The sequence below is a fragment of the Netta rufina genome (genome assembly GCF_964035555.1).
Source record: "Netta rufina genome assembly, chromosome: 5".
NCBI classification, from domain to species: Eukaryota; Metazoa; Chordata; class Aves; order Anseriformes; family Anatidae; genus Netta; species Netta rufina.
In genome coordinates, this window is record NC_140128.1 from 28,953,801 (window position 1) to 28,975,996 (window position 22,196).

The 22,196-nt window shown below is 45.9% G+C and overlaps 1 protein-coding gene across 1 annotated transcript in view; it reads left to right on the forward strand.

Moving 5' to 3' along the window:
* Positions 1-22,196, forward strand: part of SUSD6 (sushi domain containing 6) — a 79,434-nt gene that overhangs the window by 50,250 nt on the left and 6,988 nt on the right. Inside the window, exons 5-7 of the mRNA XM_084287705.1 lie at positions 17,080-17,277; positions 20,246-20,384; positions 21,344-21,765. Coding sequence (XP_084143831.1) covers positions 17,080-17,277; positions 20,246-20,384; positions 21,344-21,765 — 759 coding nt within the window. The remainder of the gene's footprint in view (positions 1-17,079; positions 17,278-20,245; positions 20,385-21,343; positions 21,766-22,196) is intronic.

Sequence of the window (22,196 nt, forward strand, 5' to 3'; positions counted from 1 at the left end):
AAGACTTCACATCCTCTTAAGGAGAAGACAGGAATCAAATAAAAATAAGAAGACCCTGGGCAAAGGAGATACTGTGTCTGTCTTTATTATCAGAATGACTTTGCAGTATCTGCTGTTGATCTGTGGGCTTCCTAGGTGGTATATGCTCCAGGCACCACGTGTTCCCGGTGAATTTGACCCAAGTGGTGCAGTCTGGGTTTGTTTGGAGGCCTCCTATTGCTGTTTACGTGGTGACCCCTGTAATGCTTAAATGTGTGTGCTGTTCTCCAAATCTGTGTTGGTGTGAAAGATGGGTTACAGAATGATATCTGGTAACATTCAGCAAATGGGCTCCTTTTTTTCTCCTCTGGAGCTCTGCTTTACTCTCTAGATGCAAGCATCAAAATAACCTCCTTTCCCGCTAGCTTCTCCAGTAGTCCCCAAGGGTATCCATACTGCTTATTTAGATGTTCTCAAGGAATCTGCATACACAGCTGGAGAGTTCCCAAGCGTCTCTCTCTGGGGGACCATCGTTTCTGCTATTTTTAGTGTCTTTTCTTTGGGCCTTCCTTTCTGTGAGAAACCTCCCTGACTGGCAAGAGGCTGAGCCGTACTTTTAAGCTTCCCGTGTAGCTTTGAGAAACGCTTTTGCTCCACTGCCAAGAAACCTGTAAGCAATGTGTGGGCATTTTCACCCAGCCTCCTGGTGGGCTGAGCTCTGCAGAGCAGCTGAAGAGACGACGTGGTGTAGCCTGGCATCGGTACCACACCGTGGAGGCGGTCGGTGTAGGGGCGCTGGCTGTGTGCTGCTTGCATGTGCTGTTTCTGGGGACTGCATCGGTGTCACTGATGAATGATAAGCTCTATCTGGCCACAAAGCTTGGTGGTTTATGGGCTGTCTACCAAAATATAATGCAGAGGATGTTATGGGGGAAATTTCAACATCTGCCTCAGGGAAAAAGAAAAAAAAAGCTTTAATTTGTGAATCATCTATTTGAAGAGGGAGGATAGACTGCAATTCAGGGAATTAGTGGAGTGTGATCCCTTTAGGATGGGACATGGATGTAAGGCTGAAAGGCAGTCTAGGAATGGCAGTGGGCATGTTGCGTTAGCATGGGAAGTGGTTTGACGGCGTTGCTGGGGGGAGGGAGCTTAAACTTCTTAGACCGTTTGAGGTGGTATTAGATGGGAGCTCTGATACTGGTGGAGAACTGGGATTTGGATACTTGCTTCCTATATGATGACCTGGGAGGCAGCTCTGGGTCCAGCTGTGTTTGTCTGAAGGCTCCCCTGGGTGTTCTCAGCTTTCCTCCAAGGTCCAGCCCCAGCTCTGCAGAAGCTGGGAACGCTCCCGGATTTTTCCCATTTTGTGCTCAGTGCAGGACTTCCTCTGGCATTCAAGCATGCTGCAACAGCTTCCTCTGCTGTATGCTTCCCCGGGGAACATCTGAAACGCTCTTTTTATATGTGAGGAACTTCTTGGAACTACTTTGTTCTTGCATGGCTTGGAAAAGATTGTTTTTTTTAGCTGAACTTCTGCTGTCTTGATTGCTCTTGTTCAATCTTTCTCTTTCAAGGTCTGTTAACTATATGTTGCACTGAGAAATACTCTTGCTGTTTTTCTAAGAACTGTTCTGATATGACTGATGCTGTATAGATAAGGCGTAGATGAGTGAAGCCACCGGAGAAAGCTGAGCAAAATGTGCCTGAAGTACTCGATAAAAACTTAACGAAATGTTGCAAGTAACGTAAAACCACAAACACATCCCCCTCCAAACAAAACCCAAACAAACAGAAACCCAACCAACAAGCATCAACAGAAGACAGCTGGTAGAAAAGGAGCCATGTTGAGTAAAAACCAGACGGTAACGCTGCAAGACAGTAATGCAGCATATGCGTCCATGTGTTAGTTCTGTTTATTGCAATAAAGGCTGGAATAAATTCCTGGCCAGAGAGACCTGTGCAAAAGAACTACTGAACTGTGAAATCCTACGTCTGGCTTGGCTTTCCTCATACAGAAAGAGAAGACCTGAATGTTATAGCAGTCAGATTAATCATAGAGTCACGGAATGATTTGAGTTGGAAGGGGCCTTAAAGATCATGTAGTTCAACCCCCCTGCCATGGGCAGGGACACCTCCCACTGGATTAAATTGCTCAGGGCCTCATCTAACCTGGCCTTGAACACCTCCAGGGATGGGGGCATCCACAATGTCTCTGGGCAGCCTGTGCCAGTGCCTCACCACCCTCCGAGTGCAGAATTTCCTCCTAACCTCTAATCTAAATCTCCCTTCGTTTAGTTTAAAACCATTCCCCCTTGTCCTGCTATTTTCTGATTGAACAAAGAGTCGCTCTCCAATTTGTAACTCTTTGTAATTTAAGTTAATTACATTGGTGACAAGAACCCTTAAATCATCACATGGGACTCTTTAGACTATCAGAAGTGATACATTCACAAAGGTGGACAGAAGAGCTCTGTGAAGAGGCGAGCCAAGGCACAGAGACACAACCTCAGGTTACCTAGCAGTGGGCTGTGTTCCCTGTGCCTCAGCTCCAGTCACTGAGCTCTGCAGCGTCTCCCTCTTGAAAATTTCAGCCCGTACTGTGGGGAAGCATTGCCTCTAAATCAGCAGAGGGATGTGTTTTGGCTGGCCTTGAGGCAGGAGGTAGGAGCTGGAGTTTTGTGTCTCTGAGATGCTTGAGCATCTGTCAGGCCAGCTGTGTTCCAGCAGTGCCAGGGAAAGGAGCAAAAGCAACCCAATAATAAAGCATTATGAAAGGGCTTGATTTCTCTTCTTAAGCTTTAACTTGGTATTTTATTTTGTACAGAACAAGGATGTTTCTTTGTGCGTGACCAGGGAATACAGATAAGGAGGAAAGAGCATCTATATCCTTGTATTTTTTGGTTCAAAACCAAAGTGCAGAGAGGTAGGACTTAATTGCAGCAGTCCTTGAGATCTGTTCCCTCTTCTGAGGATTTTGTTTTGAAAATAGTTATACTGTGGGGTTTTTGATTCTGTCTTACAGTCTCTCTGAGGCAATTGGAAGGAATGGCATTTCTTCTCTTGCATTTTTGTTAGACATCTAGGGCTATAATAGGTCCCATTTCAGCAGTCACCACTCTAACCTTATGTGCTTTTTCAGCTGGATATTTTGACTTTCCTGTGCATCGATTCCAGTGGCTACAGTGAATATATCAAAGGGCAAGTAGTATTTCAAAGGATGGGAATTTTTTACATATCTTTTCTGAACACCTTTTTTTGCCAGCTGTGAAAGGAGCTTGGTTTTTTGAACAGCTTCTCAACCCTGTCTTGTTTCAGTTCAGGTTTGTTTACCCTGTGGGTGTTTGTAATGAGGAGCTAGAAAGACAGAAAGGAAGGTTTTGTTTGCTACCAGATATATTTTTGACAATTTCCTAAAACGTTTTGTTAGACAATTTGCTAATTCACATCCATTGAGTTGCTTAGAGCTGTTGGTAGGTACTGGGAAAATGGAGCTATAAAACAAACACTTTGAAGCTATTACATCTGTATAATGAGACAGTCTTCTCAAAAGAGATGGCTGAAAATATGAATTCTTTTATACTCTGCCTCTGTAAGGATTACACTAAGTTGCCATTTACTTTTTGATGTGCCTGTTGATCCCAAGCAGAATCCACGTGGGTGGAGCGTGTGGGACTTGGCCTGTTCTGCCAGAACTGATGGTGTCTGCTGTGACTGGTAAATCACAGCACCAGCAGCAGCCCACCAGACCTTGATGCCTTTTGCTAGTCACTCTTAAGTCACGAAGCAAGCTTGCTGATAGCTTCATGGCTTTATCTTCCTTCTTCCCAAAAAATACTCTCCAGCTGCTTGCAGTGCTAGTAAATAGAGTTGCCCAGACACAGAGTTGTTAAGTTTCAGAGCAGGTTATGCAGGGACTGATACTACCTTTCCTACCATCGCCTTGTGAGCTCTTAAGTTGCCCAATTTTTAAAACGTTGGGCAATTTAGAAAGGTGTGTCATAGCTAGCTCTTGTCAAGAGAAGAAATTTTTCTTCATTCTGTGTGCCTTAGAGCTGTTGAGTTACACCATCACGGTCCAGCGTGAGTCTCAGCTGAACAGTGCAAGAAAATCAAGCTGGAAATGGTTCACCGTGAAGCATGGCTGGGGTGCTCGAGGACATTGTGGTCTCTGGGAAAGATAGGTTTGCCTTTTGGCGTGCTTCAGTCACTGCAGTCTGAGCTGCCTCCAGCTTTGAACAGGACCTGGGAAGTGTCCTGGTGGGGCTATTTTTGTTTTCCTGCCAGGCTGCAGAGAAGTCGCTTGTGCTATTGAGCTCCTGTAAAGGCTGTAGAAAATATGACCTAATATTTACAGCTAAGCTAACCACATCTAGATTGAAAATATGAAGTGTGCTTAAGAGAGGCTTTCCAGCCAGACAGGACTAATAACTCTTTACAGTTCTGCCCAGTGGTAAATGATTTGAGTGCCTGTTCTGACAAGTCCCATGACAGAGATGAGTCATTCTTGGAGGATAAACAAATCTGCCCAGATATTAGATTCTGATATGCTCAAGAGAGCCAAAGGTCAGAAGAGAGATGGCGTGGCAGGATGAAAAAATATTCTCCAGTGATGAATATTCTTCACTGAAATATCAGCTTGGAGTTTCAGGGTTGTTCTCCTTACTCACCTTTCCCTAGCAAAGCTGCCTTAGACCTATTGTAGAGAGAAACTTTGGTAACCTGGGGCTTTGGGCTTTCCAGTTAGGTTTCTGTGCAGATGGAAGCAGAACAATGCTTAGCACAGAGCAGTCTCCTATGTGCATGCCACTACTAGATCTGCCTTGGCCAAACTTCCAAATTAGTACTTTTTGGATAGGCTGAGTCAGAGGCGACAGCTGCTCCTGCTGAAAGGATGAAAAATGAATCAGCTGCAGAAGGCTTAGTAGTGAACGGAGGATGCCTACCAGGACGGAGCTTCGCAGTGACTTGGCTAGCTTGGGATCTTTCCATACGTGCATAGGAGGACAGGGCTTCTTTCTGAACTCTAAAATTCTTGGTTCTGAACCCCTCTGAGGCTAGGACAACCTTTGAGCAGATTGTAGAGTATGAAGTGTCCAGTCCCAGTATGAACCACAGCAGAACTGGGGTTAGAAGGTAGGCACGAACTGGGCTGCTGGCTGAGGAGGAGTCGGGTGCTGTGTGTTGTAGGGTAGCTGTGACTTCCAGAGCTCCACCTGGCAGTGAAAGGGGAGCAAAGGAGTCCTGCAGCTGCCAGTGTTACCATCCAGGTGATGTGTGTCATCTGGGGCTCAAGGGGCCATGCTGGAGCCCACAAGGGGGATGTATGTGGGGAAATTGCCATAGCTTATAATGCTTTATTAGCAAAAGGAACCTGTTTACTGTAGTGGACTGAAGGAAGGGAAGGGCACTGTTTTGTAGTCACATGGAAATATGTAAGCAAATCATGCATCCTGTGGCACTGCTAAATTGCAGGTCTCTTGTCACCTGTTGTTAGATGAGTTTTTCTCTGCCTTATTGTGAAGGTATGTTCCCTTCAAAGGACTGTCCTCACCTAAAGTCAGTAAAGGGATTTATTTCAATCAGATCAGTCAGCACAAGTCAGTCATCTCTGTCCTCCCCAAATCTGGTGCTCTAAGTCAGCATGCACACCTGGTAGCTGTGTTTTTTTTCTAGGTTATCTCCTCATTGTTTTGCTGAAGAGGTAGATGGTTTTTCAGAGCCGATAGTGTTTATCAGACCTTTATACTAAAAGAAACAAAAAAACACTGTTGGGGTATTGCTGTGCCCAAATTGCAAACTCACCTAGGAACAGCCAAAGAAACAGCAGGGTAAACGTGCAGGTCACCCCTGAATTAAGACCAATTTTTAGGTTTGTAGGTTTCTGGAAAGCGGTGAGCAGAGACGACATGAGAAATCAAAGCTGTGTGAAGAGCTAAGCTGAAGTTTAAAATTAGCACCAGTAATCGAGGACAGTGGATGTTACATGAGTTCAAATGCCGTGCTAATGCCTTTCCTACTAATCTGCCTCTATGCAGTAGGTCCTGCTAGTTCCTGCGTAGCTGCCTGTTCCTTTTTTGAAAATACATCAAACTATTTTGACAATTCTGTTCTCTTTTAAAATAATCTCTTTGTTGTTGCAATGCAAAACAAGATCTAAAATTGGGTGAGTTGCCAGTGAGAGGGCAGAAGGCCCCTGCTGAGTGTTAACTGCCCCTGCCCAGTGTGGTGACCACTTTTGGGCTTGTTACATTTCTTAGGAATTTGAAACTGAAGCCAGCATCACTTTATTTGACTAAGAGAGTCCTCCTAACATCTGAAAGGGAGGAAACAAAAAATAAAAGGCTGGGTGCTGCCATTTGGGTGTGAGGGTTTGGGTTTCAAGAGCAGAATCCTGCACTCTGCAGATCACATAAAGCTGTTGTAGCACTTGGCAATTTCCTTCTTCTAACACGTGGCAGTGATGGCAGGGTGGCTGGAAGAAGGCATGGGGAGGCCAGAAGCGGCCTGGGAAAATAAAATGAAATAGATGCCACTTGGAAATCTCCGTTGTGCCCATGGGGGAGAGCAGGTTTCTGTGTTACACCGACTGTCCTGGAGCCACTGTACTGCTCACCCCACTGCAGCCCAGGTGCAAGCTGTTTTAAACTGTCCTGGCAGTGCTGGGTGCTGTGAGGTGCTGCTCTGGGGCTGTGCTGGACCAGGGCAGGCATCCCTAATGGCGATTATAATTTTTGTAAAACAATAAGATTGCTTTATCATAAGATCTTTAAAGCTCTTCTGCAGTTTTCCCTGTTTGTTTTCCTCCTCCTAAATAGTGTTTCCAGAGATGGGTTTTTCAATCTCAGCTTTGTTTAAAAGCATCAGGTTTTTATTCTACAGTTCGGAGTTATCCTGAGGTCCGAAATACCCAGTCCAGATGAGAGCCCTGCTGTTGTGGTGGGCTCTGGGCAAGCATAACACGAAGCCAGCTCTGAACAACTTGGCAGTGTTTGTCTTGGAGCCCGTCAGGCTGAGTCATACGGGAACGTGTCTGAGGGGAGCTCATTACAGGTGGGCCTATTATGGGGGAAACAATGCCATTTTCACAGCGAGCAGTACGCTTCCAGAGAGGCAGATGCAGTCTGGTGTGCTGCTGGAGTGCAGGTGGGCTTTGGTTGCTGCTTTTCACTGCAGACATCTTCCCTCTGCATATCTGGCTCTTCTGGTAGCCCTGGGTCTTGTCTTGTTTTTCCCTGCGCAGCGTGGGGTCAGTGAAGTCTGTACCTTTGCTTTGGAGGGGGAATGGAATTTGAAAAAGAGAAAACAGCTCATTTTTTCTACTAGAATTTTAACGAGGGATTTGTATAACCAAGCAGTGCTTTCTGAGGTGCAAACATTAAAAAAAACACAAAACGCTGCACTTTATGTTGAGACAGTCTGTAGCACTCTGGGAGCACCAGTGGCAGCTTCACGTAGCCCAAACATTTTGACTCTTGGAGAACATAAATAGAATTTGCATTTAAGAGCAAAATTTGATGCCAATGGTGCTGTTTTTAGGAGAGAGATAAGCCACTGGAAAAAAAAAAAAATCATATTTATAATGGAAAGGAAGACAAGACCCATAATTAATGTGGCACTAGCAGGCTTCCTCCATGGTTGACTAATCACAGCTGAGTGTTAATAAGCACAGAGTTTTTTTAAATACTGTTGTAACATGTTAATTAAGATAATTCGGCTCCATGTGTCTCTTGAGTTACCAGATGGCGACTGCATTGGTGGAAGGCTGCAATTAGTCTTTTATTTCTTCCTTTTTTCTCCCCCTGCCCTAAAAAAAAAAAAAAAAAAAAAAAAAGTGTGGTGGGGGGAGGCAGGGTGTTGGGGGAGAAAGGCAGCTTTGGCATGTATGGGATGGCTGCGTGAGGGGTGCCTGTTACTGTACACAGCGAAAGTGCTTGTCTAATATGTCTAATTATATAAATGCACAGCTATATGATTATATATACAAATCTCTTTGCTTTGGTTTCTTCTCATTTACACGCATTACAACATGAAGAAAAATAAGCCTCCTCTTCAGAATGTGCCCTTGCGAGGGAGACTGTAATTTCCCAGTGAAGGTTCCCGTCCCCCTCGGTTTGATATTCTGCCTCTGACTTGAGGCTAAGCAGCATCTGGAGCCAGCAAAGACAGAGAGCTTATTTTTCAGTGGACTTTGGCCTCTGCTCAATACGCCGAGCCCAAAAGAGGGTTATGTTTTGCAGTGTGTTTTTAGGAAGGCTTAAAATATTTTAGGGGCAGGGTCGACTAGAAGTGTGCGCGCTCACAATAGAGGCCTTTTATTGACTTCTGCCTCCTGTAAGTAAAATATAGAGGCTCTTTAGCCTCAGCTGTTGTGACTGGGCTCCGGCAGCAGCTGCTGTCTCGGGCTTGTCCCTCTGGGAAATGACCCATCTGCTCCTGTGCTAGAGAAAGCCAGCGTGCTGGAGAGGAGAAGGTTCAAAATCTCTTGTCCTGCTTCCAGTCCTCATCTCCACCCCAAAAATTACAGATGGAGAAAACGTGGGCAGCTGGTAATCGGTCTTTTAGTGTGAATGCTGTCTCCAGCTAGAAATGCAGAGGTCTCGCCTACTTCCAGCTGGCAGAGGCTAGCTTCAGTCTGGGTCCCTCTTCAGGTGGTGTATCTGCAGGTTTTTTTACTCTAATTGTTAGTTAAAATGTTAGCATGCTTGCGGGCAGTAAGGAGAAAATAAGTAACACAAAAATTTTGAGCTACCTGAAAGGGCAGCAGAGCATGCTCTGCCTCTACCTGGAAGACCCCCTGTTTGTTAGGGAGGGGACTTTCTCATGACTGCAGGAGACATTTGCATGTTGGAAGATAATTTTACATGGGCTAAAACACATCCCCCAATTGCTGGGAAAGGGTAACATCTCAAATACAATTCCCAGGGTGAAACCACAGAGCAGGTCGCTGCTGTGCTTCTCAGACAGACAGACAAGAGAAACCCCGATCTAAAGCATGAGGCTCTTCATCATGGACCTGCAGTCTCAATGACATTATCCATGGAATAGCTGATGTGCCGTTCCCTAGCCTGATATTCGTATTAATCCAAATGCTTGGACTAGGGAGAGCAGTGCAGGAGCAGAGGGGGAAGCAGCTGTGCTGAAAGCTTTTTCGTGCATCCAGGCAAACATCGCTGGTTGGAAACCCAAAGGTATTTAGCACTCAGAAATGGAGCTGTGCTCTGACAAGCTGGAGCGTGTGGGTGGAGGTACTGCTTTGGTATCTACCATCTTGTGCTTTTCCTAAAGCACATCCCCTCATCACTGCTTTCTCAACAGGAAGGAAGGTGTGGGTGAGGGAAGAGGCAGCAGCGTGATCAAAGCCTGTCTGGGTGCTTTTTCTCTGCAGGCCAGCTGCCTGGGATATGGTTTTGCTTTGGCAAAATACAATGTTTATTTGATGTTGCTAGTCTAAAAAGGGTATGAAATGATACAGGCCTGCTTCTTACTAAAATCCAACTGCTTCGGAGGCAGGGATTTTTGAAAGGGGCTTCTGCTGTTTATATGTGTGCAGGGGAAGAGAAAAACAAGGACACTGTCTGGATTTTGCACAGAAAGCAAAGCTGTCTGGTCCTTCTGCCCAGCCCTCCCATCATCTCCCTCTGCAGAAGACTCTCAGAACAAATACCAGTCCAGGTGTGTGTGTGCCTGAAGGTTCTGGTTTAAAAGGAAAAATCCTCCCCCAAAGAGGAGCTCACGGAATTGTTTTGTTCTGCAGTCACTGCCTCACGCTGCAGCAGTGCTGGCTGTGCCTTGCTGCCCCTGAGGGTGCTGCAGTAGGCTTTTGGGAGAGGGGCCTGGTAGCTGTCAGTGTGCTCTTTGAATCAAATAGGTGGTGCTGGTTTTATTCCCTATTTTCTACTCAAGGTGGTAAACCACTCATAGCCCAGGCTCTTTAGGATATAGGTTAAGTCTTCATGAGAAAAGGAGCAAACTTGGACTTTTTTCAAGTTTTTCTATTGGTGTATAATGAGTTTTAAGTCCATTGAGTGTTAAATAGTGATCTGTCCTCTAGTGAATGCAGGAAGATTTGGAACAACCACTTCCAAGGGGAAAACAAACAAACAAAAAACCCTAAGTTTAAAAACCACGCAGACTTTGTCTTGCATGAGAACTCGCACAGGGTGTTCTGCTCTGTACAGGCTGAAGCGCCATGGCCTGTCTGCAGGCCCTGGGAGGCTGATGTGCTGCTGCCTTTGTTGTTGCTCAGGAAGCTGCTAAGAGAGCTGGGCAAATCTGGCTGGTTCCCCTGCTGCTCGCTAAGGACAGCAGTGACACTATTACCTGGTTGGGTCACATTCATGCTTCTCTGAGTACCAGTGACAACGGCTGAGAGGATGCCCAATAAATTAAGATACCCAGGAACTGGGCTAAGGGAGGGACAAATTGTTTCCTTATTGGCTTACTAAACAGCCAGGAGATTAGCGGAGAGGTCAGGTAGTGCCCTGCTGGCAATAATTGGAACTCTGAAAAGAGACAAAACAACCAACGTCTCTCTTTCTATTAGCAAACACATCTAGAGCCCTTGCTAGCAGAGGCCTTCAGTGACTTCCTGAGGCGAAACTAATGTTCAGCGCCACTCCTGAGCAGGATCCGTGGGCAGGAGGGAATCCTCTGCTAGAATTACCAGACCCTCCGCAAGCCAAAATCAGCATTACTGCTGGTCTCTGGCTTGCACTTCTGGACCTCCATCTGGCTGCCTGCATCAGGCTGTCACGCTTCTATTGTAAAAAAGCTTTCTGTAGATAGAAAAGATGAAAAAGGAAAGCTTGTGTTGAATATAAAAAGAAGTAGCTCAGGGGCGGGGGGGGGAGCTGATGCTGCAGGCCGATTCAGGGCACTAACTTGGGAGAAACAGTGAACTTAACCGTGTTATTTTTAGTATGGTGTTAATTAAACCTGAACCCTAGGTCTGAGATGCGGAAAATGGGCAGTCTCTGCAGAAGGCTTCAACTGTAGCTGATGTTTCTGACCTCACATTTAACTGTGGCAGGACCTGAAGAGGAATAGAAAAGGAGGATTGCCCTCGAGAGTTCCTTAGAGACTGGGGCCTTTGAAGATCCTTGCCAGAAGTTAGTAATTGCTTTTGCAGTTCCCTCTGTCTTATTGAAGGGATGCAGACACGCATATTATCCAAGCTGAAAATCCGAGGCCTACATAGCAGGGACAAGTAATTGGAAGTTGTCCCTCTTTGTGTTTATTTTGGATGCCTTTCTTGATGTGTTGTGTTTCTATAGCTAGTGGCAAGTCCGGCCTGAGAGAATCAAGATGGACAAATTTCGGAGAACCAGAGACTTGCAGAGAAGTGCTCCTTGCCACTGCAGAATCTGCTGTAGCAAAATTTGGAAGATCAGCAAAGGCAGAGACTGTGACCAGGAGGGAACCCATCTCTGTGACAGGACATAGAGACAAAAAGATGTTTTAAGGGAAGACAGCCTTTCTTAAGCTGCTCAATGAAAATCCTACTGTAGAGCAGTCAAGATAGCACAGGAAAGTTAGCATAAGGCTTCTAATCCCAGCATGAAGCAAATCCCATATCCTCTAGTACAGGGACAATTTTTAACTGTGTGCTTCTGTGTTCTCCCTCACAAAGATGTTTGCTCACCAGACTGGACACTTGGCTCCTGGTATGAATCAGTCATGACAGGTTTGACCTGACTATCCGGGGGAATATTTATCTTGTTAGGTCAAGAGGGTGGTTTTTGTTTGTAGGATGACTATGTAGGATGATTTGTACAAGTCTTATGAGGAGTAGCTAAGGGAGCTGGAGGTGTTCAGCTTGGAGAAGGCTCAGGGGAGACCTTGTTGTACTTTATAGCTACCCTAAAGGAGGTTGTAGCAAGGTGGATATCGGGCTCTTTTCCCAAACACCAAGTGATAAGATGAGGGGAAATGGCTTCAGGTTGTGCCAGGGGATGTTTAGTTTGGATATTAGGAGAAATTTTCATTACTGAAGGAGTTGTGCAGCATTGGAGTAGGCTGCCCAGGGCAGTGGTTGAGTCACCATCCCTGGAGGTCTTCAAGAAACGTGTAGAGGTAGAGCTCACTGGTGTGGTTTAGTGGTGGGCATTAGTACTAGGTTAAAGGTTGGACTAGATGATCTTAGGGGTCTTTTCCAACTTTAATGGTTCTGTGATGTTTTTCCTCTGAGTCTTGATAACATTAGGTAAGTGGAGTAAATCTTGAAGATGAGGAAAGGGAAGAACAGAGGTTAGCATTTTCCAGTTCTGGTCTTCATTTAAAAGGCCTGGGAATGTTAGCATATCCAAACAGGGGGCATGCTGAGGGGATCCAGCTGAGGAGTTGTCTTGTAGCCCTGGCAGCCCAAGCAGCAGGGCTTCAGGTTGGTTATTGTCAAGGTGGTGGGTAACTGAAATATACGGACCCAAAGGCTGGGCAGCAATCTGCCAGCCACCTCTTTTAAGAGCACCACTAGCTTCCTCTTGGAGATTATTACAGAATTGGCCTGGTTTTCCCCCAAATTGCTTTCAATAAGCTTTAGCAGGCACTTGTGAGCTGCCTAGGACGCTGCTCTGAGGACTGTCAAACGTGCTAGAGCACTTGTGTGGTCAGTGAGGAGTTTACCTGAGGCCTAGTCTTGCTTCCTCTTCCAATTGCTGGGATTCAAGCTTGACTCAAATACCAGCAGCTTTAACTTGTCAAAACTACTCCTGTCCTAGCTTTAGTGACCTTTGTGCCTTGCTGTGGAGGAGTATAGGAAACTTACTGTACATTCAGTGCAAAACATCCCTTTGTTACACAATGTTTTCCCAATCTGTCCACCCACGTAAGGTGAACAATGCAACGGCTTTTTCTGCCATAGTTACAAACCTACAGTTACGTGCTCAAGCAGATGATTATGAGTATGTCTTGTTCTTTTTTTTTTTTTTCTTTTAAGAATGTATAAATTAAGGAGGATTTGGTTTTCATCTCTATGGGGTCAGACTATTCAGCAAAAAAGGTGAGTGGCTGAAATACAATTCAGGTGTTTGGTGCAGAAAGAGAGACGTAAGACCCCTGCTAGGGTCTGAGAGACTTGGTAAAAAAAGAAACAGAGTGCCAAAAAAAAAAACCCACAAGACTGTAGTGAGGTATCTGCCTTTGTTACCCTGGGACAGTGCTAAGTCTACACAAAGCTGGTTAGTACTCAGCTTTTATATATCTGTAGTAATTATCTGGTCAGATTTAAGTATATCTTAATTTTACATTGTGTGTGTAAGTGGATAGTATTGTACTTGTTCCTTGCCACATCAATCTGATCATGTGTGGGCTTGGGAAGTCAGCTCATCTCTGAATCTCACTCTCAGAGATCAGGTGCATCCTCTGTGTTTTGAGTATGTAAACTTCTCAGTCTTGTCAAAGTTATTTTCTTGCATCTGTGGTATTGTCTGTGACCATGGTTTGGTTTTGAGTAGCTTTGACATTGTTAGAAATGGTCTGTAGCTCTGCCTCGGAGGGTGCTGGTGCGGTGACACTGCCTGTGACTACAAAAAAAAAAAAACACGGTTCCTTGCAGTTTTGTGCTGCATATTGTCAAGTTGCTAACTGTTACTCACAGAACATAAAAGCATTTAACCCTCCTTTCAAGGAAGGTAGTATTCTTTTGTGTGACCTAGGCACAGAGAAATGGTGCTCAAAGATGATCTGGTAGGAAAATGGGTGGAGGTGCATACTGACTTAATATTTTTTCACTTTTCTATTAAAGATCTTGTCTTGCGTTTTGGTGGACAATATATTAAACACCAAATATTTTGGAGCTGCAGTTGTAGAAACTCCGGTGCATAATTTTATTCTGCCAGTCAGTCTGGAAATGACAGTTTCTTTACCTCTGAACACAGTTCGCCATGCCCCAAATGTTTAGTCTTCTCATCAGTTACCTCCTTCCTGTTTTCCAGCAGCCTGTGCTGGCAGGGAACCAGCTCTCTCGGGAGATGTCATAAACTTCAGCACCTCTTGGAAACTGGGCCGTGGGGAGTAGCGCTCTGCCCTCTTTGCACACAAGGCTGCAAAGTTCAAAACCACAGTTTCTCTGCATCCTCAGAGTGTGATGGATCAGGAAGCTGGGAATAACTGCAAGCCTAGGATGTCAGTAACCCCCTAGGAAATCGATAATTTATGTAACTTGGCTGTATTTCTCTTCACTGCCTGGCATGTATGTTTGCTTTAAGATGTCTCATAAGCTCTGGGGTACTTCCAAGAACATGTGTTTCAGGGAGGAAGGCGATGAAACTCCTGCATGTTTCTTAGTGTTTCAAATACAAGCGTATACCTTTGAGAATCTAGGCTGATGCTGTTGAGAAGGTGGTGTATGTGGTTATAATACCTGTTCTTAACAAAATGTCAAAAAATCCTTAAGAGGATCTTTTATAACCTTTTGGGAAGCTTCAATGTATCCACCATGTGCCACCCACCTTTGAACACTTGCAAGGAGTAAATCTGTCTGCCCTGGCTTTGCTGTGTCCTTTGAAATCTGCCCAGCCTTAATTGGGCTGAAAAATCCTCTCCATTGTTTAGTTCATGTGCCTCAGAAAGTGTCGGACAGTGTGCCAAAGTAATACCCAAACAGTAACGCTAGCCTGGGGCTGGGCCACACAGCAGCATGCAAACATCACTGAAGGTTAAAAGCAAGCAGCCTGCTTGGGAAGCGTGAGCTGGCAGGAGAGCTGTACCAGGCTGCCTGCTCCCCAGCCCTGTGCTGAGCCCTCACAGCACATCTGTGCTCTGAACTGCTCCTCTGCCCGTCTGCCCGCACCCTCCAGCTGCAGAGCAGAGCCAGGGTAAGCCTGTTCTTCTGTCACAGGGGAGGTGTAAACTACTTGTGATGTTCTCAGGTGCTGTGGTATCAACCTAAGGGAGAAGAGGGAAGAAAAGGAGGCGACTAATTCTGCAAGCTCTTCTTTTAAGAGGAGGACAAGTCAGGAATCAGCTGCTGGAATCAGCTAAAGCTCTGGTTTAGGGGCCTTGTGCAGCACGTTGTTCCCAGTGTGACTCTCTGTGGTGCCCAAAGGGCTGCATCTGCTGCAGAAAAGCCCTGTTAGCCACGTCTCCGTATCTCTTCCCCTGACTAACAAAGGCTTTAAAAGCAGCATTGGGGCCAGCCTGCTTGGGCTCCTCCGGAAACGGGAAGCTCGTGTGCAAGTGTGGGAAAATTCCTGCTGGAGCAAGGCGGCGTGTGGGAGGCTGGGCCGGCTGCTGAGCGGTTCCAGATGCCTCCTGTGGCCTAAAGGTGCCCAGGGAAGCTGTCCCTGGCTTGTGGTAACAGGAGGGTTTCCCAAAGCTCGCTGCCATTGCCCAGGGAGGTGCTTGTTAAATGGCTGAGGGTATTTCTGGTGCTCAGACGGGTCCCTGCCATTTAGCAGGGAACATCTCTGTCTTGCAGAAGCAGCAGGGCGTTTCTGCGTGCCAAAATGTGTAATGAGGCTGCGGGTGCAGCTGATCTGAAGTGTTGGACAGGCTGTAAGTTTTAGCCTCATAAGGTAAAGTGTTAAAACCTGGGTTACAAAATTGGAAATGATTGCAGAAAGAAAAAAAAAACGCAGAAGAGGCAACAGTTAACACTCATGAGGGACAGGACAGTGGCTTCTCTGAACCTTATTTAAGGATAAATCTCCTCAAGAACAAAGTCTTATTGAAAGGCTACTGCTTAGACCCCTGTTAACCTTTTCTCTCAAGAAGTAAATTGAATTGCAGTTACAAAGCTGGCAGAACTCATGCCGGAGGCTTATTGGCTTCACTCAGCCCTTCATCCTGGGGTTTGCTGGCATTTACAAGGCGCTACCAATGATGCATTCACACATGTGATTAGGTTCAAGGGTCACTCGCACTGCGACAGGGTAGCAAATTTTTCCATAGTGAGCAAGTCTCAAGTTTTCTTACTCTTCTTAGGTCCTGCACCAAATCCAGTTAACTGAAGTTTGCCCAGTTGGGTTTCTCACCTGCAGGCAGAGCCTGCGAGTGTGTGCTCCAGGGATTAAGGCAGGCCTGGATAAACCATGCTGTGGTAGAACAGGGAGGGTGGGTTGCTTGGTTTTCCATGCCCCAAAATATCTCTGGAGGGATCTTTGATGTATTTTCTTCTGTGAAGCTTGAGATCCGGATTTAAAGGGGAAAAAAACTGGAATTCTCACTCCTTCAATTAGGTAAATACATAGCATGGAAACGTATTGGGGCGGTCCTGCAGAGTCACCAGGAGCTGCCAGAGGAGGTGAAATCCTAAGCAATGCAAATATCCTGTTTTCAGTGCAGTTTCCTCATTTGTGGTTTGTTGTTTTTATTTGAATGGCAACTGAAAATTCTGTGAGAAATTTTCTCACACTTACTATGTCAGTACTCATCAGGGGAGATGCAAGAAGAAATGTAAAATGCTTTCAGTACTTCAGTCTTCCTGTAGGTAAGCAGAGGGTTATTTTAGAAATATCTTTGTTAGTTTTTTTTTTATTTTTATTTTTTTATTTTTTAATATGCTAGAATATGTGGTCCTACTGCAGCAAAGCTCTGTTCTCATAGCGTCATGGTATGTTTTTATGAAACAGCTAAAATCTTGTGAGTTTCCAGGGTACATTTTGGGGCAGTTCTGTATCTTGACATTGTATCCATAGCACAATGGAGTGCTTGCATCCTGCATTCATTTCAGTAGGAGGAGGTCTCGCCCTTTTTTGTCAGACTTGGAAGGCTAATTGGGAAGCCTGGCTGTTGGCTTCTCCCCCCAGTCACTAGTGAAACAGCTGTGGGGAAAAGATAGCATCAAGGATTTTCTGGGCCTCTCTTGTACAGAATCCCAGTTGTAACAAACTTATACATCACTGTACAAAAATATCACCAGTTTGATGCCTGCCAGCTAGACTGCACAACCAGGATAGCAAGCAGTACTTAGCAATCACAAAAGACATGTTGGAGGTGAAACCGAGCAGTGTTCTGTGTTGCTGTGTAACAAACCTTAGTTTTGGTAGTTTCTTCTCAATATAGCGAACCTTCATAGGTGGAAGTTTGCCTGTGTGCCACATCTGTTGTGTAGCAGATGTCTTCCTCTGAGATAACCTCTGTGATGCTTTCTCGTTCCAGATTGTCCCCAGCCACCACAGCCTGAGAATGGAGGCTACAAATGCCACCCTAGTCCCTGCAACAACCCCCTGACTTCGGGCAGCGTCATAGAGTACCTGTGTGTTGAAGGCTACATGCTGAAAGGAGACTACAAATACCTGACCTGTAAGAATGGAGAGTGGAACCCCGCCATGGAAGTCAGCTGCAGGCTCAGCCCGGGTGAGTACTTGCTCAGTCCAGTGGGACAGTGAGAGTTGCTCTTATACTGGCTCTTCAGATTCTCCCTAGATAGTTGGTGTTGTGCTGGGGCAGTCCATACAGCTGCACTCATTGCTCCAGCAATTCCACGAATGTAACTCACAATTACAGCCCTTTGTTAAAAATGCCCCTTCTGTAACAGCCCATCCGATGCTAGCTCAGAGTCAGTCGTGCAAGGAGACATCCCACGGGAAGGAGTGAAAAGGAGACAACGAGTTACAGAGGTGGAGTCTCTTTGGCAGCTCTCATCCCAGAAGCGGGGCAGGCCCTAAAATCGAAGCATTTTCCATGCTGTCCCTCTTTGCCCTTGATGGATTTGACAGTACCCTCCTGTCCACATATGTGAGAGTGTGTAGAGCTGATATCCTTTGCAAACAGGGTAACTAGCTGTTGGCCTCCTGTGGCAGAGCTTCGTGGTGCTGCTTTGCACTGCACTGGCAGGAAAGGACATTGCTGACAAATGATTTCTGCTTCTCTCCATATGGAAGTGCACAGCTTTTGTTTTGTGGGTCTCTCCCAGCTGAACAGGAATTCCTCCATCAAAGCAGGAAAGTGAAAAGATTTGCAGGAAAATGTTCATCATACAGCTCTTAGTTGCCAGCTGTTCTTCTGCTTTTAAAAGCATGTGTACTGGATAAAAGGAGAAGGCCCTCCCCTCTTCAGTTTTGGCCTGCTGGTAGAGTTTTAAAGCTCAGTCATCCTGAGACAGCAAGATGTGTGCTCTGGGATTTTGTCTTGTAATCCCCAAAGCAAAATTTGTTAGCCTAATCAGAAGGAAACAGAATATCATCTTCAAGCCCCTTGTGGAGCTCACTGCATATCTGTGAACTCCGGAACACCGCGTCCTGTCCCAGATGCTGTTGTCTTGGTGTCTCTGTCACAGCCACTCCAACAGCCCCTTCCTGTGACGAACAAGGAAGGGGAACTCGGAGTTCACCTGGCAGCAACTAGATCCCAAAGAGGCTTTTCGAATGCAGCATAGGCTTCCTATCTGTAGTGGTCCCCCTTCCCCTTGCTGCACCCAGGCGGCAGAAGAAAGCTTTGCAGGTCGAGCTCCCTGGATGGCATTCCTGCATAGCAGCACTTGGTCTACGTCAGGGCTAAAGGAGTTGTGTTGTGATGAGCAGCAGTCCCTCAGATTTCTTTAGCATCCTGTAGGGTTGGTGGCCTTATAAAAATATGGGGCTTCAAAAGCCTGGCCAAGTGAAAAAGCTATTGTTTTGGCAGCACAGTCTTTGCAACAACTGTGTGGGGTCAGAGTCAGCTGAGGTTTAATTAGCAGGTCTCTTTCACGGAGCAAAAAGGAGGAGGAGGGCAACCGTAGAGAGAAGAGTGATAGGTCTGTAAATGAGTGGTAATGGGTAACATCCCACTTGTTCTGTAAGGAGTAAATGAAATCCCGAGCAGTTATCAAATGTTTTGTGTAGCTCTGAGCACATCGGTCCCATAGCCTTTCAGCAGTTTCTTTTATGAGTTAGTGAGCATCTTGCTGGAAACTGAGATGGTGGATGTGCTGAACTGTACCCTGCATGGTGAGCAGTTTTACAGCATTGTGTACTGATACTGAAAATAGAGCACCCCTATCTGCTTACCCTCTTCCCTGTCAGTGTACTCAAAGTGCCCTGAGTAATCATGAAAATGGAAATCCTTACTCGGCCCTACTTACCGGAGGGAAAAATGTACATGAGACATTTTTTCCTGGGGATGGTTCAAGCTAGTTTTGAACCTGTTTTCCAGAAATTTTTCAAAACTAAAACCATAAGTTTAACCCCCAAAAGAAGATGAAGAAAATGCAGACTTTCTTTAGTTTACATGCCTATTTGGGGTACAGATTTCAGGATGCAGACTAAAAAACATTGATCCTGTAGCTTTTTTTTCTTTTGTTTCTGTGCTCTTTCTCACCCTTATCTTTACTTGCAGGTTTGTCCTGCATCCCACTGCAGTTTAAGAACAGTACTCCTGGAGAATGTGATGAATGTAGCAAAAAGGAATTGAGGAATTGCATAAATGGGAATGTCCTGAATGCGAAATGGACAGTAGTATATGCTGATGGGGAGGTGAAGTGTGTAGAGAGCTCTACCAAAGACAAAAGTTAGGAGAGAGACGACACATCCACAGGCAATTGTGTGCTCCAGGGAGGTGAAAGGGCCAGTGTAATGTACTAGCCATGATGTGAACACTCAGCAACACGAGCTCCTGGCCCTTCTCTGTCTGCTCCCAACTTATTCATGTCTTGCAATGGACCTCTAAAAGACAAAATGGTTGTAGTACAGTCATACGGCACAGCTGAAAGGGGGTAGGAAGAGGTAATGTGGACAGGGGATGTGTATCTAACACTGAAAACTCAGCATCCTGAAGAAACACGTCCCTTCCCTCTGTTCCCTGGGATATGTGTTTATGTGAGAAAGAAACTGTCTTAATGCCAGGCCAGGTGACTTCCACCCCATTCTTTCAGGGGACTGTTCCGTTAGCCAAGAAAACCCATTTTCTGGAACTTTTCCTATTCTTTGGCCTAGTGGAATAGCCTGCTTATTGTGCTAGGCAATTACTTGCATCACTGGTAACATCAGGACATTTTTTAGCTATTGCTCAGCCAGATGTAAATATGACGTGACCCTTAACATAACCTCCCCTCTCTCTGTCCCCATGGCCTCCCTGCATTGCTTTTCTCTGTGTTTGCCCTATGTTTTTGCAGAAGACCCTTATGCTGTGCATGTTTAATGTTCCCTTTACAGCTGATGGAGAGGGGACCTGCTTAAGCTCTGAATTGTCCTCTGTAGGAGAGAACTATTCTGCCTTGACTGCAGAGGAAACTTGGGCTCTTACATGTGTAACTCCTGAGAGAAGGCAACACAAATGTTACTACTTTCCTATGGCAATGATTTAAGGGAGTGGGTCACTTTACCTTGTATTCCTCTTGCCTTTGTAGAAAAAGACTCCCCGCCGACAATCGGAGTACCCACGCTATCCATTGTAGCCTCCACAGCAAGCTCTGTCGCCCTGATTCTTCTCTTAGTTGTGCTGTTTGTTTTGCTGCAGCCGAAGCTGAAGTCGTTCCATCACAGCAGGTAAGTGTAGCTGGGCTCAGAGACATCCTGCTTCTTTGCAGCAGAAACCCTTGGTTTCCTTGCTCTTTTTCCTTGGCCTTGAATGTTAAAAGTTATGAACCCCTCTGGTCTGGCTATAGGTCAGTCTCCTGCTTCCTCTGGCCTTGGATAGCTGCCAAAGTAAGTGTCCAGGTATATGTGCTTCTCCCCCAGTCTCTCTGAGATTGTCTGGTCCTGAATTCTGTCAGTATTGATGATTAGATACACACACAAATCCCATATGGCTCCCTGCTGGGGGAGGAGAATTCTCCTGGCCTAGGTTTGTGGATGAGAGAAGGGACCCCGCTGTAACATCGCTGTCAGCTGAGGTCAAAAAAAAGTCACTGTTGGACCCCTCCTGAATGAACTGCTAATGCTCTTAAATAAGAGATGTGGCTGTCCAGCAGCAGGAAGGTTCAAATTCAGTCTCAGGACTCTGACCCATCAGCCGAGGTTGATTCACACAGTGACAATTTAAGAGCTGTCAGCTCTTAAAGCCTTGCCAGCAGTTATCTCACCAGCAGCATAGGTGGTAGAACAGACAGTGCTCGGTGGCTCAGAATAGAGCAGTGTAACAAACTGAAATCAACCGCGGTCAGAGTTCTATACCTACAAGCAGAGGCTCTGAGTCAGATCTTTGTCAGATTTAGCTGTTGAGGCAGGAGGCATTGTAACCTCTTCAGTTCTTGCCATTAAATCCATCAGGCACTGTGAATTACAGTCCCTGATCGTGTTCATGGCAATTGACAGTAGAACTTGCTTCACCTCAGTAAAACACCATTCACGTTTGTCCAATCTCCCCTAAAAAAGTCAGTGGTAAGCATTGGAGTTCTGCTGTGGCAGAGGTGGGAGGCTATTCTTGGTAACATACATATAAAATATAAATGCTCAACTTGTTTTTTTTCCCCCCTTTTGCCCCTTTTTTTTTTTTATTTTTTGAGGCGAGACCAAGGAGTGTCTGGGGACCAGGTCTCTATCATGGTGGATGGTGTCCAAGTGGCCTTGCCATCCTACGAAGAAGCAGTGTATGGCAGCACAGGGAACTGCATTCCACCCTCGGACTCCCGGGTGCAGATTGTGCTGTCCGAAGGAGCTGGGCAGAATGGAGCCAGAGAGATGCAGCAGCAGGACCAAGGGGCTCGCAACGGCCTTGACAGAGAAGATGAGGCCCCCGGACAGTCTGGACTGTGTGAAGCCAGTGGCTCTCAGCGCTCTGAAACTGTTCTTGTGCATCAGGCTGCTACCTCTTCCTGGGTAGCTGGCATGGCTAGCAGTAGACCTGTACAGAAAGAACTCCAGGATTCAGAAAGCAGCGACATACAGAGCCTTCTATCCCTCACTTCCTCTGAGGAATACACAGATGGTATGTGGCTCGGGCAAGGAGCACTGTATGAAACCTTTTTAAGTGCAGGTTCTGCAGTGTGACCACATAGCATGAAAAGAGCGAGAAGTACCCATATGTACACGTCTGGCATCAGAGGAGATTTGGAAACAGTCTCTGTGACATGTTTCACAACATAACTGCAAGCAGTAGTTAATACCTTCTTCTGAAGTATGTGGCTCTGGGGGGAGCCTAGGGCAGTCTGAAAAGACTGTTGGTGTTCTGCTGCTCAGTCTTGTCTCAGCAAAGGCTTTGCAGAGAAATGCCAGCCTCCAGCATTGTGGAGGCCTCTGCATACTGTGCAAAGGCAGTAAAAGAGCTGCACTTGTGGAAAAACAAGCTGGTGAAAGTGGGAGGATATGCCTGAAATACAAACCCCTTGTGATGTTTAGGCTTCTTCATTTTTAGATCAC